This window comes from Plectropomus leopardus, chromosome 18 (genome assembly GCF_008729295.1).
Source record: "Plectropomus leopardus isolate mb chromosome 18, YSFRI_Pleo_2.0, whole genome shotgun sequence".
Lineage (NCBI taxonomy): Eukaryota > Metazoa > Chordata > Actinopteri > Perciformes > Serranidae > Plectropomus > Plectropomus leopardus.
This window is the reverse complement of record NC_056480.1, coordinates 13,849,195-13,874,015: the sequence shown is the minus strand read 5'-3', so window position 1 is coordinate 13,874,015 and position 24,821 is coordinate 13,849,195. Positions and strand designations below refer to the sequence as shown.

Genomic DNA, 24,821 nt, shown 5'->3' with positions numbered 1-24,821 from the left:
GGCCTGCCACCTGTGCGCTGCATGGCTAAATCTCTCTGTATCGCTACAGGCAATGGCTGGCAGCCCGCATCTGTGTCGTAGTAACGAGAGTTTGACACTTGAGGCATCAAGTGGAAGAGACACAGAGTCAGAAGGGGAGATGGAAATAAAAGAGAATGAAGAAATAAAGAAACAAACAAATGAAGAAAGGAGCCAAGAAAGAAAGCAAGACAAACAAATAAACATGCTGACTGAGTGTTTGTGTCTGTGTTGGTGACTCTGTTGTTGGAGGTTCATTCCCTACCTATACAGCTGGGGATGGAGCTGTTCCATTGTGCCAGGGCATTGGGAACTGTCAAGCATTCAATGGCACTTGATCCCTCCAGCATATAACCTGGACTGCATTCAAAACGGATCACGGCGCCAACAGCAAAGTTGTTACCCATGCGGCGGCCATTGCGGGGCTCAGGAACTGAGCTGCACTGGGTGGCACTGGTTCGTGGCACAGCTTTAGAGAAACAGAGTGAAAACAGGGTGATTACAGGTGTTGATTTGAAGTCACTATCTGTGACATTTCCAAGAAAATATAAGGCTGTTTCTCTCTTCTCCATTGGTGATTATAGCCAGTTCATGATAGATTTTACAATTAGTTCTCCAAACACGTTTTTCTAGGCTTTTCTAAAAATCTTAACACTTGATCAATGAAGTTATTTGTAAGAAAAGTTGCTATGGGTGTCATAGTCAGAATGATCACACTGTGTCCCAAATAAATAATACAAAATATGGTATTCGGCTTCTCTTTGCCTTGTGGTTCCTTCAGCTTACTTACAATAAAATACAAAACCTAAATTATTTATTCATTAAACTTTCTCAAGAGCTGCTATTGCCTTTGGATATCTGCAGCAAATGTCATTTCTGGTACAGTGCATTGTTTAAGGAAAAATAACAATTCAAGAGAAAAGTCCCTCTTAGGGGAATAGAAGAGCAGGGGAGTTTAAACACAACCTTTTTCAACAGACTGCTATACTTCTACAGTTTTAATGCTCCAGAGCACACACTTCTGCTGACACACACACACACACACACACACAAACACACACACACAAACACATCACAGCTCAAACTGTGGCTGAAGGTGAATCCTTTCGAAATAACTCAACAAGTTATCTATTATGGAGGGGAATTGGGCTGTTACAACAGAGAGGATCCAAAAGAAACAAGACAGCAGGATCTGTTAGTGTGCATTTATGTGTGTGACTGTTTGTTACACACTTACCCTGGTAGACCAGGTGGAATCCTCTAGAGCTGGATTGGCCTTTGGAGGTGAAGCGGATCAGGATTTGGTTGGAGGTTGCTAGTGGCAACGACTCGCCTGAGATGAGGAAGAGTGAAAGACACAGTTTGCAATCTTTTTAGCAAGGTGCAACCTTAAATTTACAGTAGTGTGAGAAAGTCTCAGGCCACCTTAAACTTTGTTATTTTAGCAAGGTTATGATAACCATACATATTTTTTTCTCAGTAGTTTCCTCAATAAAATACAACCACAACAAACAGGAACTATGTATACAGTATTAAAAACACAATATTGGAATCTCGCTGCTACTGTACATATTTCCTGCATGTTCAGGTTGTAATTTAGTAAAGAGACTACAGAGAAATAAAAATGCATGATCATTACAACCTTGCTAAAATAATAAAGAATAGAGTGGCTTAAGACTTTTGCACAGTACTTTTTTTTTGTGTGTGGATGCATTAGCATTGTTTCTAACTACCAAACTGCCATCTGATCACCTACGCAGTTCCAACATCCGTCTGGTAAAATACAATTTAGGTGTAAATTTTAGCAACTATTTTAGGGACTCAATCTGTGTGTCCAGCATGAAACTCCAGAAATTGCACATATAAGGAAATCTGCTACTGACTGTGTGAAAAAGGGCAAACTGAACATGGATAAATTTAGAAACTGAATTCACTTCCCGCAAGTGCAAAGAAACCTGACGTCAATGAAAATCAGCTATTTATTCCAAAGCAATGCTAGGCGACATTAGGCTTTCACTTGAGGACCTACTGTCAACATACTTATTGAGGCTACTAGAGACATACTGAGCATACCACAACATGTAAATACATAGTGATTATTAAGATTATACTAGTATTTTACTGTCATACAAGATTACGCCTGTCTGCTATGCTGACTGGATAGCAAACAATTTCCTTAACCCCCCGTGACTAAATGGAAGTCCTGATTATTGGCAGTGATAACATTGTGCCACATGTACAGCTGAGCCTCTGACCACAGCCTGCCTACATCAATTCATGTTCTGGGAGCTTAGAGGCTACTTTTGATTCACTACAAGCCTCAAAAAACATGTTAGCTCACTGTCATGTTTTTCCCAGCTCAGAAATATTATAATTTACGGTTAATTTCTTTGTGTTGTCCCAGCTGGACTATTGTGACTCTCTGTTCACATCCCCAATTAACAAATCATTACTGGAGAATCTGCAGCTGGTTTAAAATGGTGCAGCATGTCTCCTAAGTGCTGTCGAACAAGCTGCAGAGATCACAGCTCCCATCCATCCATCCATCCATCCATTTGCTACAGCTTATCCGGGGTCGGGTCGCGGCTCCCTTGACTTTATTTTATTGTCTGCTTGTGAAATACAGAATCAAATTCAAGGTTGGTTTTGTCACCTGCAGTGCAGTGCAGTGCATTTAGAGTCTAAACTGCATACTGTGCAGGCAGGACTCTAAGGTCACCCAACTGGGGCTTAGTGTCTGTCAATCCGTCAAAAATTCAAAGGATGATAAGCTTTTGTCATGTAAATCCCAGGTTTTTGGAAAAGTAAACCTGGTCAGTTGTATTTTTTTTTAAATGGCATGTGAAAACATCTTTGTGCAGACCTCAGAGACTATTCCTTGTCTGGATTTGGACTCTATAGTTAGTCTAGGGAGACTCAAGACTAGCCACTGGCCATAATTCTCTCAACTGTTTATAATAGTCATGTTCCCCTTTGTTAAGTTTTGTTGTCCTTGTTTTAACTGCGTGTCTATTTCTGTGCAAATTGTAATAACTTGTATTTTTGTATAGTCAGCACACTTACTTGGCTGTGAAAATTGATTTTGATTAACTGAAATGTAATTTGTTTCTGAGGTACACTGTACAAGATGCCATATCCATAAACTAAACATTGCATTGTGGATGGTATACTGGAAAATGTAAGGGTTGAATACTTGGGGCTGCTATATGTTAATAATGAATTAATTTCTCAAATTACATTAATCTCTGGCAAAATGTCAAATCTCTGACTATAAATCAGATCCTCATATTTCATCACTGAGGTTACTGCTATGATCACCTGTTATTCTCATCAGCTCATAGTGTAATTAAACTCAAGGAAACCCCCCTGATGTATCTACTGTGGTGGAAAACAGTTTGTTGACTGACGTAGAACATGATACAAAGTGTGAGCATCTCTGCCTTCCCTCTCTGTCTGTCTCTCAGTGTGCCGCTGACTGGCTCTCTGCAGTGGATCTCATTACTCTGTGTCTGCTTGCTGTCACACTGTAGTGGGAGGCAGACGTGCTTAACCCCGGAGGCAACATCTGTGTGTTTGTGTCAGTGAGTCTATCCTGTGCATGCATGTTTAGCTCACGTTTTAGAGTGTGTGAATATTTCTGCGCCTTTAAATGCAGTGTCCTGAGATAGCTCCAATGGCACAGTTTCTTAATGCGACACCGCCATGATTGCTCAAGTTCCACCGTCGGATCCCCAAGGCATGCTGGGTAGTTTATTAGAAGACGCCCTTGCTGCTGCTGTCGTGGTGACAGTGTTTCATAATTTGCTGTGCGGGGCAGGTATTCATCCAGACAGATCAAACATGTGTCAGCACGTAACTTATCAACCCTTTGGCCACTTTCCAGCTCCAAACCACTTTGCCCTTATAATGATCCTCTGTGCTGGCATATGGAAAACTTACAAGGACGGATATGACTTTGGCTGGAAGTCAGTAGTGCAAATTCAGTGGCTGTTGTCAGTGTGCATTGTTTTGGTATAGCAGTCATGGGGATCAGTGTTAGAATTTAACAATCCAGCTGTTAAACCACAACTCAAACAGGTTTAGAAATGAACATATATTATTGCCTCTTGGTTGTATGCATCCACAAACCTCTCAAATTGTACTTAGAGCCATTATTGGGAAAACATGGATGCTTCACACATATGGACCTGCACTTATATAGCGCTTTTCTAGTCATTCGACTACTCAAAGTGCTTTCTCACTGCATGTCACATTCACCCATTCACACACATTCACATACTGGTGGCCAAGGCTACTGTACAAGGTGCCACCTGCTATTCTGAGGAAACTAGAATAATAAACTAGAAAAATAAATGAGAATAAAACTGAAGCAAGGTCACAGTGAGCTTGACTTTTGACTTCAAAAATCTAATGCATTCATCCCTGAGTCCAAGTTAATGTTTGTGCCAAATTTATTTTTTTAAATCCTTCAAACTGTCCTTGAGATATCATGCTCCCAAAAATGAGACAGACAAGCTCACAGTGACCCCTGATGATGTTTGTGCCAAATTTGGCACAAACGTCCAATTTGTGCCAAAACACCCCCTACTTTATGAATAACTATTTTAAACACCTTGCTTCTAGTGAAACAAAAGTAGCAAAAATTGGTCAGAGTAAAATGTAGCTGAAATGGACTCACTGGTCACACTTAAAATGATGGCCAAGAGAATGACAATTCAACCAATCATTCATTTCTTGACCCAGTCTTTTTGTCCTTTGCCTATGTGCTGTCTCCTTCTCTTTTCCAATTCTCACCTGTTATCATTCACTTATTCAACTCCCCCTTTCCTCTCATTTTATTCTGTCTGTCACCAGTCCCTCAGAGCAGTCACAATTATTACCTTTTCTGGTGTGATTTGCCTCACCAGACATGACAGTAATGACAACACACTGCTGAATGCTATCCGAGAGTTTAATGTAATATGCTTTTCAGGGTCAGGATAATCATAGCAAACAGCCTTATGTTTTGAAAACTGTGATTTACCATGCTTGACAAATAATATCCCACCGACCACTAAAATACTCATTACCCAGCTATATTTTTGTGCACATAATGACAGCTTGTATATTTAGTCTGAATGGGTGAATTTCCAGCTTTATAAGCTTGCAGATGTGGATGTTTGTCAATTTATGAGCTAGCGTTTCTCTGTTTGGCAGATGAAGTTACACACTTCTAGGTTATGCCTAATTCATGCTAGTTATGCCTGTGTGCACTAGTTTTTCAGCGGCACCGTCTGTGTGGGCTAAAAGTCTCTCTTCCCTTGCCAAAGTGTGTCAGCTCTTTTTTGCCATGCCTGGTTAGAGAGCTCTGTGAATCTGCCGCCAGGAGTCCTCAGTTAATATAGCGGCCTGTTTATTGAGCCGTAAACTGGATTTTCAGAGGCTGCCCAGGACACAAACCAAAGTAATCATTTTGCTTTTGTCAAGCCACGGGGGGAGATCAGGTGGAGATGGAGGGCTGCCCTAAAGTCACACACCTTTACACTTCACCCCTCTTGAAAGGCTGAGAGTCCCCTTTTCAAGTTATTTCTTATGTTGCTCATCAATACAGTGGTGGCATTTATCACAAGCATCCACAATTTTACAACATAGCTACAACAGAAATCGTTTGTCCTCCTTCACCTCCTCACTTTTATCCTTACAGTAGTTATCCTTTTTGCTTTTTTTCGTTTTCACACATAACTGCTCCATTGAATTCTTCCATCTCTGTACGTGAAGTGTAAATCTTTTGAAAATCTATTAAAAAAAGAAGGTTTCAAAATGAGGGCTATTTGGGACACCCAAACTTCAACTAGGGACTAGTTTAGATTTAGGTTTAGGATTAAGGACAACATTTCTATTAGGATTACCCTTAAAAAAAAAAAACATCAAAAGTTAGTTTTGGGTTGGGTTTTGAAGCTAGTGTGACAATTAGATTTTATCTAATCTCATTTCCCCGGCTTAAACCTGACACACAAGTGTTTGTGTGAGCACACTGGTTTGCCCACATAACTGCACTCGCATATATCATAAGGGTTGACATGTATTTGTAAAATACCAATTTAGGAGTATATGCATGCAAGTCTTCCTGAGCCTGCCTGCTGATACGTTATCCCTGTGACTTTAGGTTGTTGTACTCGCTGTTGAATTGTTTTACAGCTCATTGGAGCCCACCTGCAGCCACCGCAGCTCTGCCTGTGTCAGCAATTTGTCTCTGGGTTTAACTGGATCCTTATGAAAGGGATAAAGCTAAGACAACTTTTTTTTTTTTAGTTCCCCTGTCATGTAAAAAAATAAAATAGCCAGGAGGTCATATAATCAAATCGCAAGTGTGTAGGTGTCATGTGCTCCCTACCTGCAGTTCAGTGTAAATTGCTGCAGATCCTCCATAGCAGCGACCTCACTATGTGTATGTATACATCTGAATGTGTGTTTTTCTTTGAGTACCTGTGTGTGCTCCAGAAAGGGAACTGAGAACCCGGGAGTGCTGTGTTGCTCCATCATAAACCTCCACAATGTCATTCAGAGCTGTCTGGAAGAAGGCGAATTGACTGAAGACCACTAAAAAAGACAGATATGGAGAGAAAATTGACATCAGAGGAAACTGAAATTAGCTTAAATGAGTGACTGCATCAGTCACAGTGAAAACTCAAAAATCCATTTGAAATAACACAGAGAAAAAGAAAAAAGAACTCGGTAGTATCCTCATTCAAAAGAATATCATCAACAGCAATTTTACTCAAAATGCCTTCTTTAAAGCGAGGTGGATAATACTGCCAGTTATGACAACACAACCGAAAAAATGATATTACACGACTAGATCAGCAATCCTGTCTGGGCTTGATGGCTTGTCAGTAGATGAAAGGCTTTGGCAATGACAGCCAATCTGTTGTACAATGTGCAGCTAAAGCTCCATGATGGTTCTTTCATCCTTTCAACCCTTTCTCTCTCTATTGCCTGAACATATTCAGCCCTTTCACATCTCATCTGTGTCTAGTTTGCTTGTATTTTGTAGGTTGAGGAGCAGATGAGGGAGTGAGGGAGAGGGCAGAGGGGACAGTGCACAAGTGCTCCCCATTAGGTGATGGCAGGACCTTATCTTCTGAGTTACTCTTCAACATGACTTAGGGTCTGCCTTCTACTACTCAGCTTCAGTTGTTTCCATCATTTGAACATCCTCTTCACCTCCATCTATGAGCCTAGTTTTTGAGCCAGGGGTAGCTGTAACACCAACCATGTCCTCTGCATTGAGGAAAATAGCCTATCATTAGGACTGGTGCATCAGCTTAATGAGTAGTGGCAAGAATGGAGGCGAGAGCAATTGTGGCTCTGCACGACAAAGTGTGTTGCCTTGGGCCTTGCTGTCATTTTCCAGGAAAAAGCTAATGTGGACTTTAATTATTTCAATTTCTTCCCTCGCTTTGACTCCAGAGAGTGAAATATGTTGCCGACAGGGTCCAAGAAGAATGGGCACCCAGTCACTCTGGAGAAGCGCCAGACCTCAGAATGGGCGTCATGACCTCGACATTCAAAAGACTGGGGTGAAGTACCCCGGGCCGCTGCAGTTTGGTGTAATTTAACGACGACAGGACTTGAGCTTTCCCTTAGAGAGGCACGACTCTGATAAATCATCAGAGAGACGAGAAAAGGAAGCAGGAGATAAAAAGAGAGAAAGACAGACAGGAAGTTGAGCAAGGAGACGCTGTGGGCAAGTAAGTGAAACATGTTTGCGTCTGTATTTGCATGAGTTGTGTCACACTTCTACATTGTTTTGCTTTCTGAATAATTTGCTGCTCCTACAGTATCAGATTACATATTGGAAGCAAGCTGTGACCTTTAAGATGGAAATGCCAAAAAGTAGTGAAACTCCAGGAACTCTGGATCTTCCAGACACCAATTATTTTTTGGTGTGTGTGTATCTGAGACAGACATATTGTAAGTCTGGCATGTAAGATAGTGATTAAATTGCTCTGCCAAAGTAATGTGAAAATATGTGTGCGACAATGAGGCAAAATTGATATGGGAACTATCAATCACTGTGTGATTTTTCTGTGTAGAAAAGTACGAAAAAAACATTCAGTAAAACTCTGACTGAAGCACTTTAATTGCAAGTTGAGGAGACGATGTGTATGTGGGAGCTTTTACAAGTTTTCTACAAACTTGTTGTCTCCTACACATCTGTCACTAAGTATATTGAAGTGTGGAGAAAAAGTTTGTCTGTTTTCCACCTTCTTTCACTGGTTCAACACTGAAAATGTACACAGAATTTAGTGAGCCACTTGAGCATGGTTCAAAGGCATTTTATACATTATAGCATAACTTAATAAATCCTAAAAAAATTCCGTATGGACATTGGTTTTCTTCTACAGCATTAAGCGACTTTAACAAGTAAACCCTTGAAAAGACCCTTTTTCAGAAACATGGGAAAAAATGTCACCCACTTGGTATGAAATGTTCCAAAAATTGCAAAAAAATATTATTGTAACCGACAACAAAATGACCTACTATATTTACAATTATTACAATAAAATATTTAACATTATATTCCAGAAAAAAAATACTATTACTATATATATTTATTATTTTGTTTAATCTTAGCACTTCTTCAGTTGAAATTCTGTTTCTGTTCCATTACTTTTCACTTTTTTTCTTTTTTTTCTTGCTAACTTCTGGTATTTTCTTGAAACTTTTTACAATTTCTTTTGCTACTTCTTCAGTTATTTATTGTTAAGTTGCTCATTGCCTTATTTCCATGATTTTGAAGATGTTTCAAAGAATTTGACCCTTTGAAACCCAGGTTTCAAAGGGTTAAATCCACATAATTAGTCACCTGTACACACTTGCAGACACACACTGAGATGCATACTTAGCTTGGAAAAAATAAACAAAAACGGTAATACAGTGCTCTTCCTTGGCTTACCGTAATCCTTGGGCACCACCACAGAGTACAGACAGGTCCGTGCACTGCTGTAGTTGCCAGGGTAACCGGGAGACAAGACCACTCCCTCCAAACCAGAGTACTGTCCACCACACAGAGCTAGAGAGAGACACGGAGATGAGACATGAAGAGACAGGGCAGACGGAGGAGGAAGGTCTAAAGCCAATAGTGTAGGGTTCCATTTCTCCTCTACCTCCTGCTTTTCCATCCCCCCGTTCCATTACTCCTAAATTACTTTTCTTGTCTGATTGGGTTTTGGTCGGAAGATGTCCCTGGTGTTTGCCAGAGTGAAATTACAATGTTTTCCAAGTGTCCCTCTGGGTTAGCCTGGCTGAGATGAGGCCCGAATCTCCTCTCCTGCTTAAAGCCCCTAAAAATGCTTGCAGCGTGCTTGCATCGTTGTGCAAGTTCTGATCCCACATATGTGAATATGCTTGTGTGAAAACATGCTAATGTGCATTCCACCTGGCATGCAACTGCGGCTTGAAGACGTGAGAGCCGGAGCTGGGGGTGCTGGGGATTTTTTTTCCACTTGTCAGGAGGAATATTCACAGTGCACGTCAGTCGTGTCATGGGAATGTCAGAGAGCAGCCAGGATGACTCAGGTTCTCTTATGTGTGTGAGGAGCAGATATGCAAAATAAGGAGCTCTCTATGAACTGCAGATTAAATTAACGCTACACTGTCGCATCTATTAACATTAGCAAAACCCACACAGTTCTGCACATATACCTGTAGGACATGGGCTCTGTGCAAAAACCACATAATCATACATGCATGTTTACATGTGATGAATCTATAAGCACTGATGTGGTTTGGTGTTCCTAACAACCGTCTCCAGATGTCAGTGTTTACCAATGCAGATGGGTTTGGGTTTGTTCCAGCTTGGCTTGCCGTCTCCCCCCATGATGCAAGTGAGGGTTGGGTCTCCCTCTAGTGTGTAGCCACTGTCGCAGTGGTAGGTGACAGTAGAGCCCAGCTTGAGGTCGGCGCCCACCCGAGTCCCATTGCGCACCAAGCCTGGCTCGAAGCAAGACTCCCTGGGGTTCTCTGTGGAGAAAGGTAACACGGCGGAAAATCAGTGACAGAAGGGAATGTGAGTTGGTATTCAATAAAAGGATTTTTGCATCAAGCTGCAGCGGTGACACTGGAATAGAAATTGTTTTCTGCCTAAGGTTCCTGATATTCTCAGGTTTTTTCCCTCCTTCCTTTGCTGCTTACTTTTCTTGTTCCCCTTTTCCTTCTACCCCGCGCTTCCCTCTTTCAGTAAATATATCTCACTGACTGCCACTTTTCTCTCTAGAGCTTGACGGTGCCCTTTCATCTGTGGCTGCTGGAGGTATGTATGGCTGTGGAGACAGACAGGCAGCTGATTGAGAGTGGCACTGCTCTGGCCCAAGGTCTGCTGACTGCACACAACCGCCTCTCACACAACACTTGGCTGTGCAGTCAGCTAGAGAAGACAATGCACATACGCAAGCTTTCTCCCGTGAACACACACACATACTCAGCCTCGACACACTCACACACTGTATCTAACCACATATCAATCACCACTCCTGAGGTCGTAAGAAAGATGTCTCGCTCAATCAACCATCACATTGTTCTTAGGAGGAAAATGTGCATGTGAGAGGAGGCCTGTCAATTTGGTGCACTTCACGCCCTTACAGCTAAAATAAACATAGGAAAAATGCCCAAAGCAATTTAGTTCAATCTTAAACACAGCTTACTCAAGTCTCACAGCAAACTTCAATATTTGATGACTTAACACGCACGTACAAGAGGAAAGGTGAGTCAAATACTTTCATTTATCAGGAAAACTTCTAGCTTACATTTCACTGCCTCACAAAAATGTGTAAGAGCCTTGGTTTAACTCAGTGTCAACCAATAGAAAGCAATCTTTAAATAGGAAACACTTTAAAAATGTTTATATTTGTAAACTGTGATTGGGATGCCAAACACGAAGCTACTTTTTCACTTCTTTCTCATGCCACTGGTATTTACACAAGCAATTTCATTACATGTCTCTGAATTGATAACGTTAACCTCCCTGGGACTGCTTTGTGTTCATTTTCTGTCTTCCTCTAAGAGGACCAACATGTTGGATTTCTACGTCGTTCTTGTTTTTTTTTTTGTTCCACCATCTGCCATTTAGAGATGAGGTTCAAATTGCACTATCAACAGCATTCTCCTGTTGTGCACTATCAAGCCATTTCCCTTTGTGTTATAAAACAAGCACATTTCATGCAAAATCAATCTTCTGTATGCACAGTAATTAGAACCAAGTCTGTGTCTCACTAAAGTTCTAATGATTTTTTGATGATAAAATATACATGTAGCACCCTGGGTAAATGCCTAGTTTCTATGCAAAACGCTGGGGACCTGCTGACCAGACAGGAGGCTGCCCTTCATGGCTGAACAGAGTGCTGGGACCGGGCATGTGCTCAGTCCGTCTGATCTCCTCGGGCACCTGTTCTAGACAGGTTGAGCCCTTTCGTGGGCTGATGTAGACCTGAACTTTCCCTCGCCGCCTCCTACATTAAACTGACACACCTGGCAAGAGACAGCGGAGGCGTGATGGATGTAGCGGGCATTAGGTGTGGACTGGCCCTGGACAACAAACTAGTGGTGGGAAGGTCGGTTGCTGCAGTGAAGATGGCCGATTTAACAAGCATTGCCCCAGGAAAATTGCGGGTGCAAGAGAAAATGGGTGAGTGGCATCATCTGTTTTGGAAAATACTCAAAGGATTCAAGTGATGTGATAAGAAGTGAAAATGAGTCGAGGAGTTAGTGAAGGTATTGGATTAGACAGACGTGAGTATGCCGGTGCTTCTTTGTGTGTGTCTCTGTCTATGTGTGTTATTCAAATGTGACTCAGGCATGGCAAGTTTTTGCCCACATATTTCCCCAGAGAGCCTAATCAGACATGGCCAGAGACACGGAAACAGAAAGACATAACGACTGCTTGGTAAAGAGGCTGACAGCACCTCCGGCAGACTTTGTAATGCAATTTTTCAGTGGCGGGCTGACCAAATACTAGCTGGGCCAACTCTTCAACTTGCTGCGTCCTCACCAACCAGATCCAAACCTGCAGCCAAACGTGCTTCTGTGCCATGATGTTTGTCTGAAACTGAGGAGGTAATTTATGTATTATTTGGTTATGGTTCATTAGTGTGGAGAATTAGAAGTGGGGAGAGGGAGTTTTTCGGAGCCACACACTGGGTCCATCTGCTCTACCAGATTGGCCATACAATATCACACACTCTATCACACACTGCAGAAAATATTGCTGGGAGTGAGTTAAGGGGTAGGCTCTGTAACACTGTCTTAACAAAACACTGTGCTTTACTTCGTTTATGTACAATTTGCAAATGAATCACAGAGATGCGGTGCACAAACATGGCATTCTGAAATCAGCTAAATTGCTTAAATAGATCAAATCCCACAAGCCAAAAATACAGAGAGCTCAGGGTCGATCTGGAATTGGTTTAATGTCTGATACCTTTAACATCTCTAATCGAGGTTGGAGATTTAGGAAGATTTAACATTGTTCTCTCAAGCAAAATCCTAAACGAAGACGCCCAGTCTAATTTAGAGCTTGTTCGGCGTCTGTATATTTGTTAGTAAAATGCTTTAACATACAGGCACTGAGGCAATACCCAATGAGACTGAAACACAAATGCAAAAAACACAGATGTGTATCCTTAAACCAACTGGCTGCCTGTCAAGTATGGGATCATTCTGCACCATGTGTGCAGTACAGAGTGCCTTGTGTGAGCAAATAAATTTGGGTCCTTCAAACAGCATGCTGTGGTCAGCTAAGCTGAGACATGAGACAACAAAATGTTGTTTGCTCTAATTTATGAGGAGCCTTTTGTGCAGCTGCAAAGCACTGATCAAAAAGAGCTTAAGCACACATGCTGTCGGCTTTTCATTTTTATAATTCTTTGTGTTACCCCGCTACTAGAGGAGGTACAGATCAATAATGACGCCCAAGCAGGCCACGGCACAAATGGGAGCGTGGTGATCAGGACGCTGCAGCACAACCCCATTCTTTCTCTGAAGCAATTTTCACACCACTAATCTCACTTGCTTTGGACGGGACACAAGAGAAAGTTAAAAAGAAACAATCTGCAAGGTCGATAAGCAGCAGAGGGTAAATCCATTCTCACTCTGCCAGAGGAAGAATTTTAAAACATGAATTGTTTAGGGGATAAAACTTCACATGCTATTTAAAATTCACTGTTTTGCTCAGAATCTTAAGATGCTGGAGATGAAAAACTGATGATGAAAAACTCTTACAGTCACATAAAATCTAAGTTTCCACAAGCTTGATAGTTTTGTCCAATTAGCCAAATGCTGTATTTTTTTCCCCAAGTCTAATTTAAAAAGGTGCCCACCTGTGTACTGAAGCACAAATCCATTGCTGCTGAGGGATGCATCGCTGCGGAAAGCCAAGAAGAGCGTATTGGAGCTGCTTTCAATGCGATCTGGAACGTCTGTGCCATAGAAACTTCCCAGCAAGGGGCTGAGGGAGTCCGGCCCATCGTAGATGTGTAAGAAGTCATAACTGGGCTCCAAACTGAACCTGGTTACAGAAGAGCACATACAATTTACATAAACGGCTGCAGCTCACATGTGCTACAATAAAGTACGAGCACTTGCATTGGCATCATTTTAACATAAGATAATTCATAATGTTATTGTATAAGGTACTATGATAAATCATTATAAACATACATGGACACTCATAGTGTTTGTATTCTGTACTGTTGAATATAACAGATTAGAAATAGATACACAAATATATTTAATTCAAAGTCCATCACACATGTTGCTGTTAGTATGTGAACAAAGCTTACTGGTTGAAGCTAAGCGCAATGACGTAGTCCTGTGTGACAGTAACTGTCCAGTCACACTCTCTTCCATGGGGGTAAGGTTCAGGATAATCTGGAGACAGAATCAGTCCACTAGGACCTGTCAGGTTCCCACCACATGGAGCTATGGAAAGGGAAAAAAAGGTGAGTAAATGCAACTGCAAACACCACCAAAATACTGATTTTCAGCTCTTGTTCAGCAAAGTCTTGAAATGAGCTGATTGTCAACCAACTGAAAGAATTGCTAATTATGGAAACTGCTTATGGTGATCACATCTATCCAGGTCAAATTGATCACACTATATTTAGCCAGGAGTGTCCCATTGGGATACAAGATTGCATCTTTCAAGGTGTCCTGGTCAAGAAGGCAGGACAATCAACATAATCAGTAACAACAGTAAAACAATAAATTACCACCCAAAAATGCAAAATACAGCTCAGTGTCAATCTGGAATAGGTCAAACATGTGATACCTTAAACAGCTCTAATTGAGGCTAATTGACATTTGAGAATTCATCACATCAATATAAATGTATAAAACTGACAGCTTCGCTATTTGCTGAATTTTAGTGACTTTTTTAAATACAATACAGCTGTTTCATTATGGCAGCATTAGGTGACAAGGCGTTTTTTTCTGTATCAATCACTAGCAGCCACGAAGAGCAGTTTTATGCTTTGACGAGACTTGTTATGATTTTTTTTATTGAGAAAAACTGACTTTCTTGTTTCCCTCATGATTTCAGTGTACCACAACACTAGCTTCAGGTAGCTAACTGGAAGCTGATGGGTTCCCACAAAGCAAGCATTATGAGACTAAAGTAAGAGACTGTAGTTTTTCCATATGTCGTTATGTATGAAAGAAGCCAAAATGAACACTGTGAGCGGACTACTTGATTACTTTAAGCAGAATATTTAAACAGCATTTGTATTAGAATGACTCTGTCCTGAGCCTTTTGATCCATATGACTTAATTCAACTTAAAACAAGATCAACAAAAATAAAGCAGCACTTAAAGATTACACAAGATGAAATAGGCTGCCATGCTACATACACCTGCCAGAGTTTTAAATAAACACCAACTTTCTAGTACACATTGTTCTAAATATAATTTATGGTCATCTGTTGTATGTGGTTTCCCACAGGACATTGTGGTGACAGACGCTTAACTGAGACATAGTTAATGCCCATGGACACTGCTTACCACATTCTCACCTGTAACTGTCAAAGAACTGTCCCGCCCAACCCCCTAACCAAATTAATGTCAAACTAATTAAGCTAAGTAGTAATTAAACAAGGCAGCTAATTACAATGTCTTAATTGCAAATGTTAATTCACGTTGTTCTGCAGAGCACCAAGCGTGATCATATATAAGAACGGACTGTGGAAGAGTAAGAGGTCTGACTGAGAGGTCTCTGTTGTTACTGAGAGACAGGATAATCAGATCTCTCTGTCTGCTGCAGTGACTCCAGGAAACGTCTGGGGAACACGGCAATCGGGTTTGCCACTTAAGATTCACTTAAGGAGTCTGTTAAGTAATCATGTTAGGAATCTGTATTGTCTACCTGTTTCACTAAAGTCAGACCAGCAAGAGAGGTGATACAATAGACTGCATTAGAAAGGTGGCGGTCTGAAGTATAATTTAGAACTTTTATTTTTACACTTTTCTTTTCTATCTTTACTGATTACATCATTTAAATTTTCATAATCAAGTTATGTTTAGGCACACAGGGATTTTAGGAAAACACTGCATTTTACATTTAAAACACTGCATATAGTTTATGTTCTTATTATTCAGCAGGAGCAACAGATAAGTGAAAACACCAAGCTAGTTCTGATCATAACGTGTTTAGCATCATTAGCGTTAACCTATGCTTTCATGCTGTGGTAATACCTGTGCATGTAGGAGGGTCTGGCTGCCAGAAGAAGCGGCCATTGATCTCGGTGCAGGTGATCCTGTTGGCCCCCTGCAGGATGTAGCCAGGATCACACTGGAACACCACATGGTCCCCAGGCTCCCTGCTGTCGCCACCACGGGTCCCATTAGTAGGCATGCCCGGGTCATTGCAGGAGGTTGCAGTGGAGACTGAAGATGTAAGAGGAGGTTCAATCATTAAAATGACATGAAAAGGATCCTCAGTTAGACGATGAAAAACATAATAAACACAACACATAAAAAAACCTGTGAGTGGTGATTTTTTTCTCTCTCTACAGCCAGTTACCAACCAGCCGTTTAACCCAGGTTCATCGAACATTTCTTACACCTCCCTCCTTACCAGAGAACTGCAGGGCAAAGCCCTGCTTGCTGGTGAAGAAGTCTGTGGTGAACTGCAGGCTGACTGTGTTGAAGGTGCTGTGGATGTCTGGGGGCAGAACTGAGCCACTCAGCTCCCTCAGCAGGACCCCTCCATCCTGGGGCCCATCCCAGATCCGAAGCACGTCATGGACCTCTTCTGTGTGGTAAACCAGGAAGTGCAGACTATAACGGACAAAGAAAAGATGCTTTAGAGGCCATGAAAGCTGATAGATGATATTTTCTCCAATACATTCAGGCTTTAAACCTCCACAACCCTTTTACAATTCAGCGATACAGAAAGCAACCTCAGCCCGACAAAAAAGCTGTTTATGTTTTCACAGAAAAATTAAAGTAGGCTTTGACTATTGCCACCTGCTATTTGCATTTCAGTTTGTTCAAACACACTTTCGGTCCTTTTAATGAAAGTTAATTGTAGCAGAGGTCCATATCTTGCAGCTTTTCCATTAACAGCTTTGGTTAAAAGAAAAACTCTCAGCTCCAATTGTTCTGCCACAGACTGGGGGATTGTAAAAATCCTCCGCATCCTCCATCTTTCTAAAAGGTTAAAATCAAGGTTCAGTATTTTGTTTGTATTATATAGAGACTGAAATTAAATTTCATGAAAAAAAGCAGAAAGGTAAAAAAAGAGGCTTTTTCTAGGCTTTTAGCAAAAGAATTCATGATTTGTAAAATGCAAAAAAGGATGAGTCAGAGCTGAGGATCAGGAAATAATGGATTAAATCAAAAGTCTCAGTATTTATTAAAGAATCAATACACACAAAACAATTATGTGATTAAAGGAGACAATAATAACAGTGGAAAGACAACAACACAACTAAGGGCAAGTATACAAGAAGGAAACAAATAGCATTTTAGTGAGCAAATCACAGACGCCAGATCCAGAGCACTCAGTGGATGTTCCACAGTGTCAGTCAGGCAGATACGTCTGCTACGGCATTTAATAGTTTCAGTCTAGACATCAGAAAGATGAGGCTGTCAAAATATCTACCCTTCACTTTGGCACAGACAGCTGTCAGCCAGCTGGTGGTCCACTGGATGGGAAATGCACTGTAGTTGTGTACGTGTGTGTAAGTGTGGCAGCCTCAGTGCGGTGGATTTATAATGATATATTGCTTTGAGTCTTGAGTGCGAGCATGAGTAAGTATGTGTTTTAGACAGGCTCAGCAGGACTAAAGGGATAGAAAATGGTAGTTTAGAACAAATGAAAGACCGGTGGTATTGTTGACATGGGCCACTTAATGTAAAGGACTTGTTTAAAGACAAACAGTGCTCTCAGCAGCTTTATCCTGCTGCAAAGTCTCATATACTTATATGAAATTATAGAAATGTTTACGTCAACTCATTAAGTTCGCTCCTTTGATTGTTTTCTCTAAAACACATTGCTGTCTTGCATGTTTTCGAAATAAGAGAAAACAGCAGAAAGCACTGACTGTGAACTCAAAATAAAGGAAAACAAATGTGTTGGACTGATCTTGACTCACCCGATACACACGCAAAGTGTTTATCAAAACAACACTGTTATTTTTCCTCTCAAAATTCATGACAGGGAAAGAAAACATTGTTTCTAATGTTGCCTCAAATGCTCTACTTGGATGATTTGTAACATCTTGCATGCATGTCACAGAGATACTTCAATGCACTGTGTGAATATGAGCTCAGTGGGGAACACCACTCACATCCTGGCACTGCAGTTAAAACACTGACAGCAACAAAGTCCAACACAAACTGATACAACAAAGGCATCCCTGCCTGATGGAAATTTATAACATTTGTGTTCTATGACTTTACATTTCATTGAAATGATTCAAAGCCTGAAAATCTATTGTGAAAAAGATTGCATTATGACAATTCAATTAAAACCATTTTTCCTAAAACCTAATTCGTGACTCTCCCTTCTGTATTTCAGTGTTAATATCAAGCAAACAACACTTATTGTTATAAAACACCCATGCAGCACTTAAGTAGGGGTGGCTTGTTCAACATGGGATGTATAAAATGACAAAAACAAGCATTATGAATGAAATGTCACATTTTTTTAAGCCACTGGCACAAACATGATGTGTCACATGCACTACTATCCAGACCACCCTTTCCTGAGCGTTAGCGTTGGAGGCAAGGCGAGTGCTTTGTCACTGCAAGACTTCAGACAGCAACCATTTAGTTGTATTTTGTGACCATTGAGCATCAGTGTAACTTTAAAATGTTTTTAATATATGGAGACTTGGAACTGGAGAGCTGTGTTTGTTTCCTGCTTACAGTGAATAAATCGTCTTGATTAATGGTGTCGCTTTAACAGTTTAACTTTCCGCTAACTGCTAACATCTAACTGTTCACAGAAATTTACATCCTGCCTGAGACAGGTTGAGTGCTTCAGAATAAAAGCACCAGTGGTTCAGCTTTGATTCATTTCATTATAACAATACTATATCTAACATCATTAAACAGTAATTGATTTAACTTTGTTATAACAGTACTTTTTGTAGTTTATTGCAACAGTACTTCAATTTACTAAAACAATACTTAACTTTATTACAACAGTGCTTTGTTTTTTTTTAATAACTATACTTTTTTTCCTTTACTATAACAGTACTTATATAATATATTACTTACATACTACAGTACTTATATATTATATAATATTACTATAACATATACTTTTTTATAACAGTACTTCATTTTTCAAAACAGTATTTTATTTAACTTTATTATAACAATACTTTGTTTAAATTTATTCTAATATTACTTTAACCTTTTTATATTAGTACTTTACTTAACTTCATAATAGCAGTACATAATTTTACTTTATTGAAACAGAACTGTATTTAGCAGTTTATTGTTTTAGTAGTGAAAGATAGTTAAAAGGGGATTTAAAAATATCAAGATTTGCACTGCAGTAAAGCCTAAAGATATTGCAGTGGTGCATTTATATATTTTTTGCTGTTATAGGCCATATCACTCAGACCCATACTTGTGTTTTTTTTTCTTCTTTTTTCAGAGACCTGTCTGGAAAGGTCTGTTTTGCCTATTGCTTTTGTCTAATGCTTTCACCTAGCTTATTATACATCTGTCCAGTAGTTATTTTCTCAAGGTGTTATTTTAAATTCAACGTGTTGAATGGCAATCTCTATCCGAGTCATCCAGACAAAATCATGGTACTTTTTGTGCTTTTAGCATTCTCATCCCTTTACACACATACACTCGCACACAGAGCCTTGAGCTACAGATGATGCAGAGGAGAAACAGCAACCCGCTGATATGTCGGGTTTAGCAACAAGTTCCCACCGTTTCTGCATAATTGGTGTCAGACTCTGATTCCCATACTGTCTGATGTGCAAGCAGCAGCCAGAGGCTACTTAACAATGTGCTGTGTGTGTGCATACTGTACATAACCTACTTGACAAGTCCTGTCGCAAAGCCTGTGAAGGAAGTGCACATAAAACAAACAGATGCAGGCAGGGCCACAAGTACATATCCACGCAAATGTACACTGATATAGGTATATTTGAAGGGTAAGCTGCATTACACACCCATACATAAGCACCCACGCCTGGTAAACAGATGCAGTGAGAGAGACATGCATACATAGAGAACATTACACACACAAACCTCCTTATCTCTGCAAAGCACCACATCGCATGTGTCCAACTTTAATCATCGCAGAACTAGCATGATACTAATCCTATTCTTTGCACCCTTTGCTCTGCTTACAGTTCTCTCGCGACGATTTGCTGAAGCATAGATAATACCCTGTGAAATACAATAAACACTTAAAGCTCAATGAAAATAATCACATTGCAAATTAAAAAACAGCAACACATTACTAATAGATATAAGCTGCTCCTAGAGGAGAACACAGCTGTGTTTCCTTTGTGGCACAGATTATCAAACCCTGAAGTGTTCAGCCTGTTAAGACTTAGAGAGGACACCCATTTCTTTTGTTTATGGAGGCAGCAGTTAAAAAAATGGGATAGATGGGTATCATCAACTCAGTGGTTTAAATCCAAAAATATTGGTTGTCAGGGAAAAAGGGATGTCAGTTTCGGATAATTTTGCTTTCGATAACCCAACACCCATTAACCAGTAACTAATTGGTTAATTTCAAGGAAAAAAAAAAACCAATGCAAAATTCAGCAAAATTACTTTTGGTCCAGTGCTCCATTGACTTAGTGAGCTTTACTATTTTTAAAGTGCTATCCATTAAGAGGTGTTGAAATTTTAAAAGTTTTTCTATTTTATTTTCTGTTGACTTTGGGGACAGACGGCCAGCTTGCAAAGTTATCGTACAGAAAAATAGTGCCCACCCTCTGTTCTCCACAGGTTAGCTAGCCTTGATTGCTCTGAACTGTGCACCACCTGAATCATATGGGAGCTAGCTCGCTCATTTACGATTTCAGAACAGCATTACTGCAGAAACATGTTGGCCCTTTGCAGGACGGTTCACTTGATATATACACAGAGACAAATAAACTTTACAATAGTAAAGTTAAACACTGAGGAAAAATGTATAAAAGGGTTTTGATATTCGGTGAGGCTTATTCCCAACAATTCCTCACATAACTCTAATACCAGTCCTGGTGTACTATAACATTATATTAGAAACATAATTCCATCCCAGTATTAGTTATGGTAGTGAACCACTAATCTCCCATTTTCATCCCAGCTAGCCCCTCCACTTCCAGCGACCAAAGCTCACGTTCAAGGGCTTCCATCCCTGTCATGTAAGTGCCTCAGGCAGACGGATGCTTGTTATGCAAATGCTGTTATGAAACCCTCAGGCACTATGATCATTTTACCTATGCTCAACCTCCCCATAACCTAGACAGGAGATGGTGAGATGTTTCACAGGATTTGCCAGCATAGGTAAAACAAAAAGAGTATGTTTTCTAACGCATGTATAGGTGTGTGCCTTCTGCATTAATGTGTGTATGCACAGTCTTTGTGCAAATGTATGTGTATAGATTAAGGAATTGAGGATGTGAGTGAGTAAAAGATGGATCTGAGGATTAGCATGAGCAATGTTGAAATTAAGCAGCAGTCACGTGTTGGATCCTTGACGGATCTCTTGTTCTAATACAACCTTCAGGACTGTCCGACACCCAATAGCATCACGTTCCACTTCCAGATTTATGTGTTAAAGAGAAGATGGAAAGCTGGGTGGGGAGGAAGAGGTACATTGAGCGAAAGCAGAAGGTGAGGGAGGGAACAAAAACAAGACCACCGTTAATCATTGCTGGGTTGCTGGAAGAAGAGGATGATGGCAGTAGGATAAGAGGTTGATGGAGAGCAGAGGAAGCTCTGAAGGATGTTGGGATTTGTGCTGAGCAGCCGGATGGATAGGATGGACGTGGGCTGCATGTTAGGATAATTGGCTCCTTTTATACAAGATCTAAATAGCCTATCTCTCCTTGTCACTTTCTGGGAGTGAAGGCTGGGTCGGATAAGGAGATTGTGAAAAAGAGAAGATGGTGAGAGGATAACAGTGATGCAGGAAGGTAACAAGAAAAGACGTAGATACTGGCATGTAAAAATCTATTTTTCTTTCTTTTACTTTGAGGTCTTAGTTGAAAACATGTAGGACATGCTATCTACACTATGGAGGGCATGCTGTCATTTTCAGGTTCATACTTGTATTTGGGGTTTCTACTAGAACATGCTTATGCGCTGCAATGTTGAAAATTGTGTTTTTCCTCACAATGTCTGTGCTGGAACCAGGGCCGACAATGTGGAGGTGCCAAAACTGCAGTTCCTTGATTGAGGCTGGCTCAAAAAGTGACATCAATCCCCATAGACCCCAGTGGTAAAATGCCCAACATAACAGCAGAAATTAACATGTTTACAGCCTGGTACAAAACAAGTGCTGGTCCCTAAACCAATCTCAACATTCAAAACAACTGTACAAGGCTGAATTTTTACATTACCTACCTGTTTACATTGTATTAGGGCTAAAGGTTATGCAAAGTTAAGGAGGAGGCCACTTTGAGTGACAAGTTTCCTGCGAGGGGTCACCACAGTATATCAAGACCCACCCTCTTGTCCAAAAATGGTCATTTCTAACCACAAAAATGATGGCAACAGATAAAAAAAAATATTTTTAAGCCTCCAGAAAAACTGGAGGCTTAAAAACAGGAGTCGACAAACCAATCTGTGACATGACAATAGCTATGTCCATTATTTTATCCAACCTGTGGCTGGAACAACTGTATTCATGCTCTGTTTAAAACACTATTCTAGTTTCTGTCTCTTTAAGTCCCCCTATCAAACAAGCCCTGTTTGTTCTGGTCAGGGTTTCTGGGTCTGTCACATTCATGGAGTCTCTGCACCTTAATCACAGGCAGAAAATGACTGTTACAGAGTATAGCAGCACTTTCTACTGTGAAAAATCACCAGAAAAAGCTTCTGAACCAAATTCTTCACAACAAGACATGTTCCACACAGAACAGGGTTTGGGGACAAATTAACAAAATTGGTAAACAAGATTACAAGTTTTTTTGATATTAGCATGTGGCTACATGCCTACACAGCAGTGTAGGCTACATAATGTAAACTCTTACAGAAGCATGCCTGGAGCAGGTGAAGACATTGTCATAGGCCGACATCAGCTTGTCTTGAAAGTAGAAACACAGTATTCAGAAAGCTGAGGTTTTGGCTCACTGGGATTGCTTGTGCATACTTTTACCTCATTATGTGACATTTTGTCCATGTTTAATATGAACACCTAAAACTATCACATTATATGTATGACAGAAACTAAGGAAAAGCAAAATAGCTCTCCTTTAATATACCAATCATTGTGGTAGCCTTTATTTGAATTTTCTTTCTGGCCATTTATCTTGCTTTGTAAGCGCGCTCTGTGATACAGACCCTGCGGTCACAGCTACCTATGAAACGTGTGTGTGAAGAGAGCAAAGTGTGTATACAGGTTCACACTTCATAAATGCGAACAAAATGTTTCACAGCTAGTCATCCAAAGTTGTTCACTGCAGAGGAACTGAGAGGAGAAGTGTTGCCTTCCAGTGGGGAAAGTCCATTTAAAGACAACTTCCCCACTTAACACAAATGCTTGAGGGGCGAGGTGGGGTGGGGGGGTGGGGGTGAGTGGGTAGGTGGTTTACATGAGGGATGAATAAAACTACAGGTCGAGAGAAGTGGAATTATTGTATGTATCGCCAAGGAATAGGGAAATTTGTGTGCAGTTAACGTTTTGTGGAATCATAGAAAGCCATGTTTTGAAGTTTACGGCTAAGGGCTCTCCTTTACACTTGTCCCCTTCTTAATGAGATAAAATAGCTCAATCAAGTGTCAGAGGAATCGCCGCAAGGAGATGAGAATGGGGAAGAGAGGGATGGAAAAGATTTCTCAGGTCTCTTTTGAATCTGCCTAAATAATTTTGTATTCATATGAGAGAAATAGAGAGAGAAATACAGAGTGCTGAGACTCTCACATGAATACAAAATAGCCTAGCTGCAATCACGAGTCCTGTGGGGAGTCTTCAGAGTACGTGTATGTGTGCATGAAGATGATAAATAAGTAAGTATGTGGGGGTGGGTGGAGGGGGGGCTGAGGGGATGAGGAAGAAGAGAGATGTAGAGCAAACATATGCTTCCAACTATCAGCTTTTTCACAACTAGTAGAGATTGCGTGTATGAAGGCAATGTCACACTGAGCGCTAACCTCATCAATATGTGTGGATGTGGCCTCTGTGGGACTGTCCCTGTGGGATCATGCATCAAGGAGACACATTCATACCATGGGCTCAAAACGACACCAAGCGCACCAGACAGTGCGCCCAATATTGAAGGCTCTTCTGACACCTGAACCAAGCGTGTCCAGTTCATGTCCTGCAAGGCGCATGATGTAATAACATGTAAGCAGTGTTATTATACAGATTAAAGAACAGTTGCAATTATTTTCAGGCAGGAAAAGGTGTGGAACTGGGAAATGAATCAGTGAGATAAAAGTAAAGGTTAGAGAACACACACACATCCTTGTATGTCTGCCATCAATTTCCTATTTTCATTTCTTATCACTCAAGCAAATCCTTAACCACATCACCAATCTCAAATCTTTCTCCAACCTGAATCTAATTTATAATAACCAAAACCCAGCTCATTACTCTTGAAATACCTCCTTAAAGTGATAGCCTGGAAATTTTTTTGAAGTGGGGCTGTATGATATACTTAAGTATAGTCAGTGTATTACAAACAGTAGCTGGCTGTCGGCACACTCTCAGTTTCACCTACATTTAAATGATTCAAGAACTAACGCCAAACAGACAAAATATGGGTTTAAATGGCAGGGTCAGGTTTTCTGATCAACATGGTTGCAACATTTCTACTACTACTGTGGACAGAAAAAGACAACTGCAAAATCCCTCGTTCACTGCAAAATGACTCCTTAGTCGCAGATAGCTAGCACTGGACCTGAGAAAAATTCTTGTGCTGCTTTTGGTGTGCAATGGTTGATGCACTTCCTTTTGTGCTGTAAATCAATCTTTCATTTTCCCAGGGGGATCGTACCCAGAGGCAGGCAAAATCCCCTATATCGCACAACTCTCAGACAATATGCTTTGAAATACAGAGGAGCATTACTCTGGAATACCAGTCCTCATTTTATTAAAACTTGTCCTTCATTATTCTCATTTAAGTCTAACATGAAAA

The 24,821-nt window shown here is 40.6% G+C and overlaps 1 protein-coding gene across 1 annotated transcript in view; it reads right to left on the bottom strand.

Annotated features, from left to right (window-relative positions):
• csmd2 (CUB and Sushi multiple domains 2) overlaps positions 1–24,821 on the bottom strand; it is a 285,801-nt gene that overhangs the window by 75,079 nt on the left and 185,901 nt on the right. The window contains exons 27-35 of the mRNA XM_042506230.1: positions 16,124–16,326; positions 15,742–15,933; positions 13,836–13,974; positions 13,374–13,561; positions 9,829–10,023; positions 8,957–9,073; positions 6,484–6,597; positions 1,256–1,351; positions 284–487 (exon numbers count right to left, since the gene is read on the bottom strand). Coding sequence (XP_042362164.1) covers positions 284–487; positions 1,256–1,351; positions 6,484–6,597; positions 8,957–9,073; positions 9,829–10,023; positions 13,374–13,561; positions 13,836–13,974; positions 15,742–15,933; positions 16,124–16,326 — 1,448 coding nt within the window. The remainder of the gene's footprint in view (positions 1–283; positions 488–1,255; positions 1,352–6,483; positions 6,598–8,956; positions 9,074–9,828; positions 10,024–13,373; positions 13,562–13,835; positions 13,975–15,741; positions 15,934–16,123; positions 16,327–24,821) is intronic.